The following is a 15080-nucleotide window of genomic DNA, read 5'->3' as shown; positions in this document are numbered from 1 at the left end:
ATTGTGATCTACTTAATCATGCCTTTTACTCTTCCTTGTTTAGTACAAGTTTTATCCGAATGAATATAGCTTTGAAAGTTATCAATGATTATGAGGAGATTATTATGATTGAGTATGCAAGTTGTGCCATATAAGCTTTAACATAAGAGCGCTGCTCGACAGATAAGTACAATCTGTTAATTGTTATCTGACCAAGAACGAAGTTTGCCATCACCAATTATGATTTCTTATGCACCTTTATTTGTGATTACCGTCTACTTGTTTCAAGTTGAATTATATGAGGAAGTTGTTCACTAGAATGTCTTGTGTGAATAATATGATGCTTCTTGTCCGTATTAGGTTTACCGACTCTTCACTCCATAAACATGTGGTCTTGTTTACTGAGTTCAGTTTCGCTTGGGGACAAGCGAAGTCTAAGCTTGGGGGGAGTTGATACGTCCATTTTGCATCACTATTTTATATCATAATTTACTGTTATTCATTGATATATTTCATATTTAGAGATGATACTTATGTTATTTCATCTATTTTGCATGTTTCATGATTATTGGAGAATCGCTCACCGGAGTCAGGATTCTGCTGGAAAAAGCACCGTCAGAATGCAATATTTCAGAAGATCAACAATTGACGGAAATTACACTGAAGATCTTATTTTTCCCGAAGACGAAGCCAGCCAAAAGGAGGAACCGAGGAGGGCCGCCATGGGCCCCCCATAGGCCAGCGCGGGGCCTAGCCTGGCCGCGCCGCCTTGTGGGGAGGGGGCCCACAGCCCCCTTCTGCCGCCTCTCCTTCGCGTACTTCTTCGTCCCGAAAACCTAAGCTCCAGAGGATAGTCGCGAAGAGTCACAGCCGCCTCTGCGGGGCGGAAAACACCAGAGAGAAAAGAGCTCTCCGGCAGGCTGAAATCTGCCGGGGAAATTCCCTCCCGGAGGGGGAAATCGACGCCATCGTCACCGTCATCGAGCTGGACATCATTGGGATCATCATCACCATCATCTCCATCATCATCACCGCCATCTTCACCGCTGCACCTCGTCACCGCTGTAACATCTAGGGTTGAATCTTGATTGTTTGATAGGGGAAACTCTCCCGGTATTGATTACTACTTGTTATTGGTGCTATTGAGTGAAATCATTGAACCAAGGTTTATGTTCAGATTGTTATTCATCATCATATCACCTATGATCATGTTCCATATGATGTCTCGTGAGTAGTTCATTTAATTCTTGAGGACATGGGTGAAGTCTAAATGTTAGTAGTGAATTATGTTGGGTAATATTCAATGGTTTGATATTTAAGTTGTGGTGTTATTCTTCTAGTGGTGTCATGTGAACGTCGACTACATGACACTTCACCTTTATGGGCCTAGGGGAATACATCTTGTATTCGTTTGCCAATTGCGGGGTTGCCGGAGTGACAGAAACCTGAACCCCCGTTGGTATATCGATGCAGGAGGGATAGCAGGATCTCAGAGTTTAAGGCTGTGGTTAGATTTATCTTAATTACTTTCTTGTAGTTGCGGATGCTTGCAAGGGGTATAATCACAAGTATGTATTAGTCCTAGGAAGGGCGGTGCATTAGCATAGGTTCACCCACACAACACTTATCAAAACAATGAAGATTAATCAGTTATATGAAGCGAAAGCACTAGACTAAATTCTCGTGTGTTCTCAAGAACGTTTGGTCATTATAAGTAAACAAACCGGCTTGTCCTTTGTGCTAAAAAGGATTGGGCCACTCGCTGTAATTATTTCTCTCGCATTTTAGTTACTCGTACTTTATTTATCTGCTATATCAAAACCCCCTGAGTACTTGTCTGTGAGCATTTACAGTGAATCCTTCATCGAAACTGCTTGTCAACACCTTCTGCTCCTCGTTGGGTTCGACACTTATTTATCGAAAGTACTACGATACATCCCCTATACTTGTGGGTCATCAGGGGTCTCCCTTCACCTTCTTGTTCCATTGATACACCATTATGCATGTTAAACTAATACCTGAGAATAATCATGTAGGCATGTATTAGTCCGATTACTCTAGCTACGGTGTCATTGTTACCAAAATAATGGATAAGGGTAAAATACCCTTACACTTCTCGTCCTCCTCCTCCCCTCTTCCTCCTCCCTACTCCTTCATATCCCTTCCTCCGGCGAGCACCTCCTCAAGCTACTCACCAGCGCCACCTCCTCTCACTCCGGCGACCACCCTTAGGCAAGCTTCTCCACGACCACCTTCTCTCACTCCGGCAACCACCCTCCGGAGAGCTTCTCCGCGACCATATCCTCTCACTCTGGCGACCACCTACTCTTTGTCCTACAACGGCGACGCCCACGGCCACGCAGATGACCACGGCGATGGAGGTCACGACCTAGAACTCGGCCTAGATCTAGATCAGCCTTTTTTTGAATCCTAGAAAATATACCGTAGGCGCACTAGGCTGGTGCACCGGCGATAAATCGAGTTACCGCCAGCGCACCAGAGGGTGCGCCGGCAATAAGCCGTTACCATCGGCCTGTATCAAAGAACAGGGTTATGTTTTGCAATTAGCATGTTGTAATTGTCCGTGGGGTATTAAGATGTTGACTATCTGTGATGAAGGACATCATTTTAGACACAATGTATGAATGCAGAAACACAAATGATGCAAGCTTCTTTTCTGCATACCAGATGATGGAAAAATTGCAAGAGAAATCATTTTTTAGTTATCTTTAATCAAATGTGCAAACATATATAGCAGAGACAACATAAATTTCTCATTGATGTATTTATTTGACACGTAAGTGGGAAGGAAACCCTGAAACAAATCATTTTCTATACAAATTGAGTGATTATTTCATAAATAAATTTTTAGTAAGAATGCATACACAATTTTCCAATCAAGATAATACTTTTAGCGCAAATGGTTGTTATGCTACGAACACACATCAAAATGGTTGTATTAGAAGAGGCACGGAGATGGCACAAACCAACCACAGAGATCAGCTCGGAACAAAAACAAAAGGAAAGAAAAGAAAAGGAAGAAAAAAGGAAAACTAACAGGTAAAAAGGGCCCAAAGAAGCGATAGAAGAATTACATTGAGTTTAGAAAAGGAAATACCAAATGCCACAAGAACTGATTTTTGTTTTGTTTTGCATCCAACACCATACTTAAAGCAAATTTTGTCCGTGCTACGAACATAAAAAGAAGGAAGGCAGCTAGACAAAGGCGAAGGAGGGTTTTGTTATGTTGATGTAGGGTTTTGTATCGATCAAAGGAAAGGTTCAACCGGAGCTCTGTTTTACGGGATGACAGAGGAGCTTTATTGCAACAAGTAACAACAATGTAGACAATACTTTTGATGCAGCTACGTGTGAGGCACTACCGGTAAGAGATGAGATCTACTTAGGGTGTGTTAGGTAGCCCGTATCAACCCAGAATTTCCCATCTCAGCTGAGATTTTTGGGCTTACCTATATTTTTTAGCCCGGTGAACACAGATGGGCTATGCCCACCTCATACGGAAAATGCCCCTCAACCAAACCCGGTTGTGAAGCTCAAATCGAGCTTCACAACCCAGCCAAGCTGCCAGCGCAACCCCCCCCCCCCCCCCCAGACCACAGCCCGGTCTCCTCATTTGCTCTGAAAGGAAATGAAATCACACACGCTCGCTCCCGTGCCCCTCCTCTGGCCGTCGGCCGCCACCCCCTCCCCTGGCTGCCCTAGACGCCGCTCGCCGCCCGCCGCTGCCCCTAGACGCCGGCTGCCGCCCCTGGATGTCACCCGCCGCTGCCCCTGGCCGCCCGCCACCCCGTGATGCCGTCTGGCTGCCACCACCCCTCCCCTAGAAGCCGTGGACATCTCTCGCCGGCCGCCGCCACCCCCTCCCCTGGCCGCCGGACGCCGCCCATCACCTCGGCGCACCACGGCCACAGGCGGTGCTGCTCGCTCTCGTACAGATCGAGATCGTGTGGAGATCGAGCTGGAGGCAGGCACATGAGGACCCGATTGGTTTTTTGTAATCGTTTAAGGGCCTATTTGCACAAAAGGTGTACCTTTTTGCAAAAAAAAAAACTACTAGTTAAATACAGAATAAAAAATGAGTGTGTATTTTATGGAATATTGAATTAATGTGTATTTTATAAAGTGTGTATTTTATACTTACATATAGTCTAACTTTATTTAAATACTGAATTAGTGCTAAAATCAATTGAGGTGGTATCCTCACTATCTCATCTCATACATGTGCTACCAAATAACATCTTATCTTATTTCAACTTGGTTAGGATCATCGTGTATGAGAAGAGATAGTTATTCTCGGTTCATCCGGGCTACTACCAAACACACCCTTAGCCAATCAGGTAGGCCGCAATAGATGGATTATTTAATCTGATTGTCTGGAGATTATTAACTCACTAAACGAGGGAGGTTCACGGTGACCATTGTTGCACCGATCTTTGAAGATATTTGCATCCAGGTAACATCTTTTTGTAGAGTGGAGTATATGTTTATGTTTCTACTAGGAACGCCAAATAGTGTAGCTCATTCTTTATTAGAAAAAAAACCTATGAAGCTCAACCGTGCGTTTGAAATGAGGGACAACCTAGTTTTATTGTACCTCTATTAATTGACGGTGTAAATGTGCTTTAATTAATAAAATCAACAACAGAGTCCTCTTGTTTCCCCTTTAAAAATGCATTTCCTACTCCCATCAACGAAGCCATCAATGAGGAACACTACAAAAGTTTGATCAAGGGAAAGGCCAAATTTTGAGTTCTTGCTCCAAAAATCACTCCACGACTTGAACACGGACGCTCTTCATGATATATCAAATTTTGCTGTCGAGGCCTCCCCATGATTTTCGGTTTAAAAAAGAGTAAAATATTGTATTTGTCGGCGTGGCTCAGAAACTATCATATACTAAAGTTTATACACTGTTACGGTCACTGAAGACGTCTATTGATGAATGTAGTCATTGTACGTCGGAGGCACGTTGTATCTACCGACATGGCACATGCAGGACCCACCTGTAGTTGTGGATCCCCGTTTGCCAGATCAAGAAAAATTCCAGCTATGCAATTATTTTGCAAAATACCCCACCACCTCTCTTTTCGGTCTTCTTCCTTTTCGCTCTCACCCAAATCCTCTCCCCTTCCCAATTACTCGTTGTCAGCCAGGCCGTCGCCGTCCTCACCCCATCATGCCACGCCTTCTACTTGTGCCGGCCATGTGGACTCGACCCCCTCCCTCTCCATGTCATCCCCATCTCCATCGTGGCACGGGGGTGCTGGCTTCTGCAGGGTGGAGGGACACGCTAACAACACCAAGAGCATCTCTAGCAAATACTCATCCCGTTCCGCATAGCATCTTTTTTACAGTTTTGGTCCAAAACTGAGCTCGGACGGACTGCATTTCGGCCCGCATTGCGTTTCGCGATGCAATTAACCCCATCGATGCCTGCAAAATCCGTATATAAGCGGAGTTGGTGGTTTGGATGCAGCACTACCACATCTATTTCTCCTCTCCCTCCTCCCGCCCCCGCCGCCTCCATCCGCCAAAACGAAATCACCGCCGCCAGTTGCATCCTCTGCCCCCTCTATCTCCTCCCTTGATGGCACCGCCCAATTCAGCGTGTGGCGGCAACACTAACTCGCCGCCGCGCACATCTCCAAGCAAGCACATCGACAGGATGGTAAAGCATCGGTGGCGCGGCGTAGCTTTTCTGCAAAACTAGGTAGAGTCCCTCGAGGGCTTGCCCATGTCGCTGCCTCGAATGGTCAAGTCTGGATTCGAGGCATATCTTGCTAAACAGAAAAGATAAAGACAGTTTTAGCAGCCGCAATGATAATATGCTAATTCATGACCTAGCTTCGTAACACAAGTGTTGCTGCGAGTATTCAGTATTTCACACAATCACACCAGCTATGGATCATACATCTCAAGAACATAGTTTGGATGTGTTATACACAGCATCACCTCCTCTCAAAACTAAAATCCTCAACAAGCTGTGGTTCGTTTCAGCTAAAATCTAATTTATTGACAAGGCCTTGTAAGAGAGCATTCACACATGGGCTCTTATCCGTGTTAACTGAGCAGCTTGAAAGGGCCTCCCTTTTGCCTTCTCATCGCCTGCGTCAATGACATGTGGGGCCTCGACCCATCTTCCAGTGGCACGATGAGGGGTCACAAAAAAATTCAGTGACAAGGAGATTTCCCAGTTGAAAAGGGAAAAGTATGTTTGGGACCAAAATTGTACGGTCAGCACTTGGTCGCAACTAGCTAGGACACCTTGTGCGAGATCTTTATGTAATTCATAAGCCTTCTCAGAGCATTACCACTGTCAATGGCTTCCCTTGCTCTGTCGAGCGCGGAGTTGATATCCTGAGCTCCGCTGCAGCCTAACAAGTGGTCAGCCATAGCTGCGTTAAGAACAATTCGGTCGTAAGCAGGCCCTTTGTCCCCACCCAGTGCCGACAAACCAAGCTCCAAGTTTTTCAGGACCTGATTCAGCGTGGAGAGACAGTAAGTTACACGGAAACACACTTCATGCCAATAGTTCTGGCTGACGCACAGACACACAAAGCGTTAACAGAGTTGAATGGATAATCAATGGCCATCCTTCATTGGACGCGATGCTGGAAATATTACGTGGAGATAGCAGCAAGGGCACACAGGGTAAAAGGACTTACTGATTTATCAGTTCTTGGAGTTTCAGTGGATTTGAAACCAAGTTCCTGAGCATTCACAGCAACACTGAAGCTTTCTCTAGAAATACCTGCAAGATAAACAAGACAAGCTCAGACTGGAATCATGTCATAACTAAGTTCTTGGGTATTCACAAATCACAACAAGGCTATCCCAGTCGTAGCGTTCTTTGTGCTCATCATTGTCGCCATAAATTTGTCTTTCTTTACATGACTGGAAGAGCAAGGTATCACAAATCTTGAATATGAGAAAATTCAATACATTCAACTGCGGACTGGCTTCAGAGCTGATGCATCACGCATGATCAATCTTGTGTCTCTGCAATCAAGCTTCAGAGACCATGGAGCACATCTTGATGAGCCACCCATTCTCCAGGCACGTCTGGACTGAGGTCCTGTCTTGGACTGAGGTCCTGTCTTGGACTGAGGTCCTATCTTGGACCAGGTCCCCTTTAGGCTCCCTCACCCTGAAACTCCCCTGGCGGATTGGTGGCTTACGGCTATAGGCCATGTCCAGAAGGATCGATGAAAGAGCGCTGGCTCCCTTGTTCTGCTCACTGCCCGGATGTTTTGGAAGCACCAAAACACGTATGATCGATGGTGCTCAGGCAAACATTGTGACGCTCCTCTCTCAGATCAAAAAGAGGAAGCTATTCTCTGGTCCCGAGCTGGTGCTTTAGGTCTTAGAAGTAGCCTACCCACAGCCTGGGATGTCCACTAATTTGCACCATCGTGCTGGTGTTGTGTGTGTCCCTAGGCCTGTAAACTTATCCTACCTTTTCAATATATTAAAATGTAAGCTTTGCGTTTTCTCGAGAGATTTTTTTCCATAGAGATATTCTTTGCCACTGAAGTGGTAACAGTTAAAAAGCCCCCTCGCATCCAGCATACATGACAGTGACCACTCTAAACCAAGCATGAATGATCAATAACAAGGGTAACAGGTTTCATGTTTGTACCATCAGTCTCGGAGAAATTTGCGCTGTTTGGTGTCCGGAACCCTGAGCAATGGTTCACTGGAAGCCCTTTTGATGCATTAGCCGACCTTTCCTTGGTTGTCAAAGAAAGTGCACCCTCCTCACCCTAAAGTGGGTACCATAAAATTTTCTTAGCAGGAGTAACAACCAATAAATTGATTAAGGAAGAGTATATAACGATCAGATTCACATCCTGATAAGTACACAAAGGTAAAGAACTGTACTGGATCCAATTAATACAGAACATATCCTATCCATGAGAAACGACACTTGAATGATACTGATACAAGCAGCCCAAGTTTTCCACAAATAAGTTATAACCACAAATTTTGACTAAGTAGAGGAAACAAATAACAGTGCTCCCTCCATACCGGTTTATTAGGCCGACACGTTGTTCAAGAAAAAAAGCAACATGTCGGTCTAATAAACCGGTATGGAGGCAGTAACAGTAAGTTCAAGCCATCAAGATGGCACGAGACAAAAAATTGTACTTACCTTAACAACTAATCCAGCATGAACAGTTCTCCTCCTCATAAGCATAAGCAATGGATCTTCATAGCCCACATGATAAAACCCAGCAACCATTGATTCTCTTCCTCGCGCCTGTGATAAAAATAAAGACCAATAATCCTTTTAACAATAAACTAGAAGTATTAAGTGAAGCAGCATTTGCAATATTTGCAACAGAACAATATACGAACAAAGTCAAGTAACAAAAAGACATCTCGTTCCTTCTCAACAGATACACCATAACCCCATAAAGTGGTGATATATATAAATAATGTCTAATACTCCCTCCGGTCGAATTAAATTGACGTGGAGGAGAGCCAAACTTAGCCTATCCCGTGTGTAAACCCGCGTCAATTAAATAAGACCAGAGGTAGTACCTTCGATGACATGGAATTGGATAATTACAAAGAAATAACTTCCTGCGGTCAAACATAAGCTCTTAATCTGGCACTCAATTTAATATCAAAGGGACACACTAGATGGTGCTGAATATTTATATTTAGAGTTTAAGGCCTAGCAGCTGTGAAATTGTGAATACTATCTGCGCATGGTATTGGTAAGGAAAAAAACGATGATAGAATGTAAATGTAGCATACTACAAAGAATTGAGCAATTGTGTGCTCTCATGCTACCAGTTCTTAACTTTTCACACACCATGAGAAGAGTTACTCACTCTCACAAATTGTTGAACTTTCTCAGAGGTAGCCAAGGGTGGTCTTTTCTTAATATGCTCCCTAAGCCCGATAATAGAATACCTACAATAACACTGAGTTAGTGAACACCTTCACATGCAAAATGACAAACTTAGCTGAGAAAATAATCTATTTAACACAAGTCAAATCAAATGAGATATTTTTTTCACCAAAAGAATAAATGTTTCTTGATATTTCTAATATGCAAAGCTAGTGATTCTGTCCTAAAAAGAATATTTGCAGAAACATTCACTCAACAATGCCTTGGGTCGTTTGTGCATAAAGTTGGCGAGGAAATGTCAAACTTACAATGACGGGCAAGCTTCTTGGAGATGTAGATATGCAAAACCAGTATTCTCATCCTGAAAGCAACCACACAGTTCATGTGGTCAGATGCAGTCAGCAGTCAGCACTCAGCAGCGGAAAAATAGGTTGCAGGTTAGCACACACACACCTCTAATAGTCGTTTGGCCTGTGTAGGAGACAAGTGTGTGTTTGCACCCATGAATTTCAGCATCTGCCCTTCTGTTATGCCACCCTGAAAACCTTGATTATTAAGTAATAACAGAGGGTTTTTTGTAAATAAATTATAACAGAAGATAAATACTCGAACCACAAGATAAATACTCAAGTACTAAGAACACTCTTATGTACGATAACCGTTGCTGCATATGATCTGTACTTACCTTAGGTGGCATCCATTCAACGCCATGGAGGAGGCAAGTCTCACCATAGCAGGCTCTAACAGCTGCAACGAACAGAGTACTCCTAAAAAAGCGTGTATTCCCATCATAGGGCTCACCATAGTGTGTCAAAGAATCAACATCAGCAACTGGGGGAGGACCTGATAAAAAAAATTGGTGTCAATGACATTGTTGTTTCTTTCTACAGTTCACAAAAAATAAACCCACTTAGTGCTACCTAGTTCATCATCGAAGGCTAGACAGTATCCTTTGAGCTCACGATCGGTTTCCCTATTCATCCGCTGCCCAATCAAAAATGCTGCTAGCAGTGCTTCACTAACTGCTGTTGAGTCTACACTCGCCGACCCAACTGGTAGAACATCCTTTAGTACACATTGAACTTCCTCGTAACCTAAGTGGCCACCAGCAAGCACTTCCCTCAAAGCACCAACGAGTCTCATCTCCGCAGTTCCTTGACCGATATACCGAGGCCCTGTCAAACCGTTTGCTCCCATGATCGTCCCTTCGGGGTCTGCTATAAACTTCACCTCAGGAGGGAGGACATGGACAAGGCGTGGCCAGTACAGGCTCATGGCACGCCGCTCACCCTCGCTCCACTGGGTGGCCTCCGGGAAACAATTAGCTCTTATTGTCATGCCAGCAAAGAATGCACCCAGCTGAGCACTGGACACCGGCTCCTCTTTGAGTTCTCCCGTCGCTACACAAGAGTTTACACAGAAGATGTAGTGTGAATTTTATGTAAGACAATGAGAAAAAGGAATCAAAACCAGACCTATAGTGCCGCGCAAATAAGAGTTTACTAGCAAACTGAACAGTAATCCATCAGCAAAATATAAAATATGTAGCCTAGACAAACTAGGGGAGAATCAAAGAAAAGTGTGGTATATTATAAAATATCCCGACAAACTAACCACAATTCAGCATCAGGTATATGTTGTTGATTCATGAGATAAATGTTCCATGAAATAGCTGAACTCTAGAAAGTTACATATGAAGCCATTTTCGATCGCCGAGATAACGGAGTGGTTAATGGTTAGCCAAATGTTCAGTGCATATCAGCAGAGTGTAAGATTAGCACGAGGCTCGGAATCAACATGACAATATGAGAGAAATTATCACCCCACTCATTCTCTACTATATGATGAACATCAGCAGGTTTCCTAAATTGCAATCACTGGCAATCAATCACCACAGCAAACGGTGTCCAGAACGCAGAATCGGAGCAGGCCGACGAAGAGTAGGCGGAGCACTCACCGGAGCGGAGGATGGTGTCGAGGACGCGCATGGCCTGCTCCTCCCCGAGCGGGCGCGTCTGCTCGGGCCCGGTGCACACCCGCCCCTGCGCCTCCAGCACCGTGCCGTTGGGCCGGGGCAGCCCCGCCGGCCGGTACGACTCCGATAGCGCCGGGTTCCGCCGCGCCGCCTCCTCCAGCACCGCCGTCCCCGCCTCCTCCATCCACGCCGCCGCAACGCCGCCGCGCCGGCATCTCCGGTCGCCGGCCCACACTAGCGCACCTGGCCGCCTCGGAGCCGGCCGGGAGGCCCTGCCGGCCAGGCTCCCGCTCGTGGCCGGGCTCGGGAGCGGCCTGAGGAGTAGAGAGTGCATGGCGAAGCTAGGCTGAGGTCAACGCCGTCGAGGCGAGTAGGGAGACCAGTTTAGCAGCCTAGGAAGCACCGAGGCGAGCGGGTTGGATCGAACCCAGCGGAAGGATGGACCCGGCCCACCGTACACCGGGGATGCTGGATCTACAAACTGCGAACATAAATGTTCAAATCATAGAAATAATTACTGAAACATGGAATAATAATCTACCTTCTTGGCCCTGCCGCACCATCATCACTACGACGCTTCTTGCTCGTCACCTCTTCAGACGAGTCGGTCGCCTTCGATGAGCATGTCTCCCTCTCACCCTCCGACGAGTCATCCTTCCAATCATCCTCCTCCTCCATCCACTCGTCGTCGGTGAACACCGCCTGCACCTCTTCCTTCACTCGGGATTTCACCTTTTTGTTCTTCTTCGCCGCCTCCAGTCGTGCACACCTGGCATCTTCATCCTATTCTTCCTCCTCCTCCTCCTCATGGTCGTCGATGATGGCGTCTCCCTCCTCCTGATCGTCGCATATGGCGTCGTGCGCCTCCTGCTCATCGGCATTGGCATCGCTCGGTGAGGAGCTTGAGCTACTCGGTGTTCGTGACCTTTCCCACCAATGTCGCCATCTTGGTGACTTGCCCTGGTTGTCGGAGTTGGATGACAAGGAAAGGTTGCTTATGGCACCGGCCTATCAGAGTCGGATGGCCAGGAAAATCGCATAGATGATGGCAGCGGCCCGTGGGAGATTGGCAGCACATATGGCACTTACGGCTTTTATATTGACGCACCCGCAAGCTGATAAGGCGTCGTAAAAATTGAAGAGGGTGGCGGTTTCTCTTCCGCGGCGGTACCTGTGCTTGGGAAGGTGCCTCGATCGTCGCGGTGTTACCATTCCGACGGTTGCTCTTCCGCTATGGTTGAGCTTGGCCTGGGACTTGGGCCGCGTTGGTGTGAAAACGAAATTGAAGCGACCGCAAATGAACGTGTTCAATTTGTGGTCCCTCACGTGCGGGATCGCCCCGTGCAGACGTATTCGCGGCGCAATTTTGGACCGCGTTTGCATCCCACGGATAGCTCGGTCATTTTGCGTCGAACGCTAGGCTAGGGTACAGATCCATTTTTCGTATGCACGTCTCTTTGCATCGGAGCGCTGAAGATGACCTTAGCGATAGTGATCTTGTAAAAATCATCAATTCGTGGTGGTAAAATTAGGAATCAAATAGGGTAAAAATCATTACTTTCTGCCTCGGAGGCGATCCGACAGTACTAACCCGTTAGGACACACCGGCGGCTAGTAGGCCACGTGACTGCGAGTAACCCTGCTTTAGTAGACCACGCGACATCGAGTATGTATAACCATGGTAGTATAGATTAACTCGTCTAACCATCTCTATTAAGATGGTTATTTTGGTCAAGTAATATTGATGAAAGCTGTTAGCTTTAGCTGACCGCGCAGCGTCTTCGCGGTGCAAATTTAGGCCACCCGTGAATAGGCCTGTCATTTTGCGTCGGATTGCTCGGCTATGCAGACACATTTTTGGAGATGCCCTAAGAGCATCAATAACAGAGTCCGTAAATTCCGTCGGAACTGAATTTTTTCGGCGGATTTACGGGTTTGGGCCGAAAGTGGCGCAGAACAACACTCGAATCGGTGGGCCGGCCCGTATCGGAAGTTCCCCGAGAAACTGGACCGTCGACCCGTATATATACAGGCCGCGGAGGGGAGTTGCGTTCCAAAACCCTACTCCCTCCGCCGCCCCCGCCCCCTCCGCCGCACGCACGGTTGGACTTCCGGCGAGCAATCGCGGAGCCACCGCCGCCGCTTCTCCTCTCTTTCCACCACCACCGCGACCGCATGGCCGGGGCGAACAGCGGAGGTAGGGGCGCGGGCGGATTGGCGGGAGCAACTCTCCGCCGCGCCCCCCGTCTTCCAGTCGGAGGCCGAGCGGCGCAAATGGAACCGCAGCGAAGGCGCTCGGAAGCGGAGCGCGCGGTGCTGGACCAACTTGGGTCTAACGCCGTCGGGGAAGCTCGCCCGCTATGCAAATAGCGGCGAGGGGTCGTCCTCGGCCGCGTCCGGCCGTGCGCTGTGGCGGCCCGCCTCCGACAGCAGCGACGAGGAGGAGGAGCAGGAGGAGGAGGAGGTGCCGGTGCGCACCCTCCAGCTGCAGTCCGGGGACTTCGTCCTCAACGACGACGAGGAGGCGACGGCGGTGCAGTAGGTGTCCGTCATCTCCGCCGCCGAGGCGCGCGCGCTCCTGCCGCGAGGAAGCGGAAGCCGTCCGTGCCGTGCAGGAGTACGAGGCCGCGCAGAAGGAGGCGGCCGTCCGCCGCGTGAAGTAGGAGGTCGTCGACCTCGACTCCGAGTAGGCCGCCGACGGCGTAGTCTGCCGCGGCGCGTATAGTAGCTCGCCGCCGGCGAAATTAGTTAGTTTTGGAGGTGGTCGCCGACGACCACCTCAGATGCAATGTATCTATCGATCGTAGCACCCGAAATATGTTTGAATTTCAGTTCTACTGCTTGTTTGCGATGATCACTTTGCCGACAATTTTTGAAATCGACGTTTTTCGGTTCCAAATACGGGTGTTGTTCTGCGCCACGCTAAAAATCGCTCATTTTTTGTTTTTCGGAAGATTGAACTCAGTTTTTTCGGTTCGGAAAAATAAGAGCTCTGCTAGAGATGCTCTAAGCTCCCCTACCGTACACCTGAGGCCAGCATATGCACTGGGGGTGTCACTAGTAGATTAGTGATCTTGTGAAAAACATCAGCTTGTGGCAGTAAAATTAGGAATCGAAAAGGGTAAAAATCATCAGTTTTGTGTCATCGTGATCTTGTATTGAAAAAGAAGAGAGGAAGTAGTCATAGCAACTCAATGCCTTCCAAATGAGAGAAAATGCAACATCAATATAAAGAAGAGAATGAATAGAGGATGCCAGACGATTTATGGGTATACATCGTTCAAATATTAAGAGAATTTTACTACTAACAAAAATTGAAATCAACGTAGATATGGTCGCCGAAGCTATGACAGTTAGGCAGGCGCTGAGAGTAGCGGCTGATAGGGGACTCCAAGCATGTACGCTACATTGTTGTTTTCTACAACACATACTACAAGATTTTAATCGTCCATAACTTGTCATTGCCCAGTAGATAAACAAAACTTAAATAAAATGTGGAGCTTCAGCAAAAGTAGTCGCTAGCCCCATTACGACAGGACTGCCCCCACTTTGTCAATACCAATATAAAAAAAAAAACCCAGAGGACAGCAGATTCATAAAACCCTAGCCATCCGACAAGTATCTAAGGCTTGAAGTACTTTCCGTCACTAACCCTAAAACACTGCGGAACGGACAAAGCCGCCTCCCCCGGCGCCAGATTCATGCTCCATTGCTCCTCCAAGTCCGCCCGCTCCTCGACGACAAGCTCCTCCAAGGTTGTGTTCAACTCTGTGATTCAAACTTTACCACATTCGAGCTGAGATGATGCCTATTGATCAGGGCTTCGTTCACGGTAGGGGTTTCCTATTGATCAGGGCTAATTCAAACTTTACCACATACTATGTGTCAAAAAATTATTGTGTTTTTTTTTCATGTCCTTGTTTCTGGGCAAACAGACTCACCAAAGAAGCAGGCAAGGTGCATTGTCGTTGCTTTTGGATGGTCAATGTTGATTCCTATCCAAGATCTCATTATTTCTTTTCAACTTCTTGCAGAAGGGTGAGCAGATTAGTCGCCGATTAGTAGTACACTTCCTGTTTTTGATTAAATTTTCTACGTTCTGCTGCATGTGAACTGTAAGGTATTTATGTTATGGGATGAATTTCTGCAGCGTTACAAGATTCAGATATAGCATACATACATTCCTTTGTTCCTCTGCTTTGGCACAATTGACTTTTACAACAAATGAGTTCACAGCCTCGCCTC

The 15080-nt window shown here is 46.9% G+C and overlaps 1 protein-coding gene across 1 annotated transcript; it reads right to left on the bottom strand.

The window, feature by feature from the left end:
- Window positions 1–5803: 5803 nt before the first annotated feature.
- LOC127308551 (uncharacterized) lies at window positions 5804–11246 on the bottom strand. The gene is made up of 10 exons (XM_051339419.2): window positions 10818–11246; window positions 9781–10260; window positions 9546–9703; window positions 9314–9397; window positions 9169–9221; window positions 8841–8922; window positions 8153–8260; window positions 7640–7763; window positions 6666–6751; window positions 5804–6477 (listed from the first exon to the last, which is right to left on the bottom strand). The coding sequence occupies exons 1-10, from the start codon at window positions 11167–11169 to the stop codon at window positions 6256–6258; spliced, it is 1749 nt and encodes a 582-aa protein (XP_051195379.1). The 5' UTR covers window positions 11170–11246; the 3' UTR covers window positions 5804–6255.
- Window positions 11247–15080: the final 3834 nt, after the last annotated feature.

The sequence above is a fragment of the Lolium perenne genome, chromosome 6 (assembly GCF_019359855.2).
Source record: "Lolium perenne isolate Kyuss_39 chromosome 6, Kyuss_2.0, whole genome shotgun sequence".
NCBI lineage: Eukaryota > Viridiplantae > Streptophyta > Magnoliopsida > Poales > Poaceae > Lolium > Lolium perenne.
This window is presented reverse-complemented; position numbering and strand designations above follow the sequence as displayed.

Excerpts from the sequence above, each read along its gene's own strand:
- LOC127308551 (XM_051339419.2), bottom strand. The coding sequence starts at position 11,169 with ATGCACTCTCTACTCCTCAGGCCGCTCCCGAGCCCGGCCACGAGCGGG. Across the intron at positions 10,261-10,817 it reads CGACACCATCCTCCGCTCCG|CGACGGGAGAACTCAAAGAG; the intron begins GTGAGTGCTCCG and ends ACTCTTGTGTAG. Across the intron at positions 6,478-6,665 it reads CTCCAAGAACTGATAAATCA|GTCCTGAAAAACTTGGAGCT; the intron begins GTAAGTCCTTTT and ends ACGCTGAATCAG.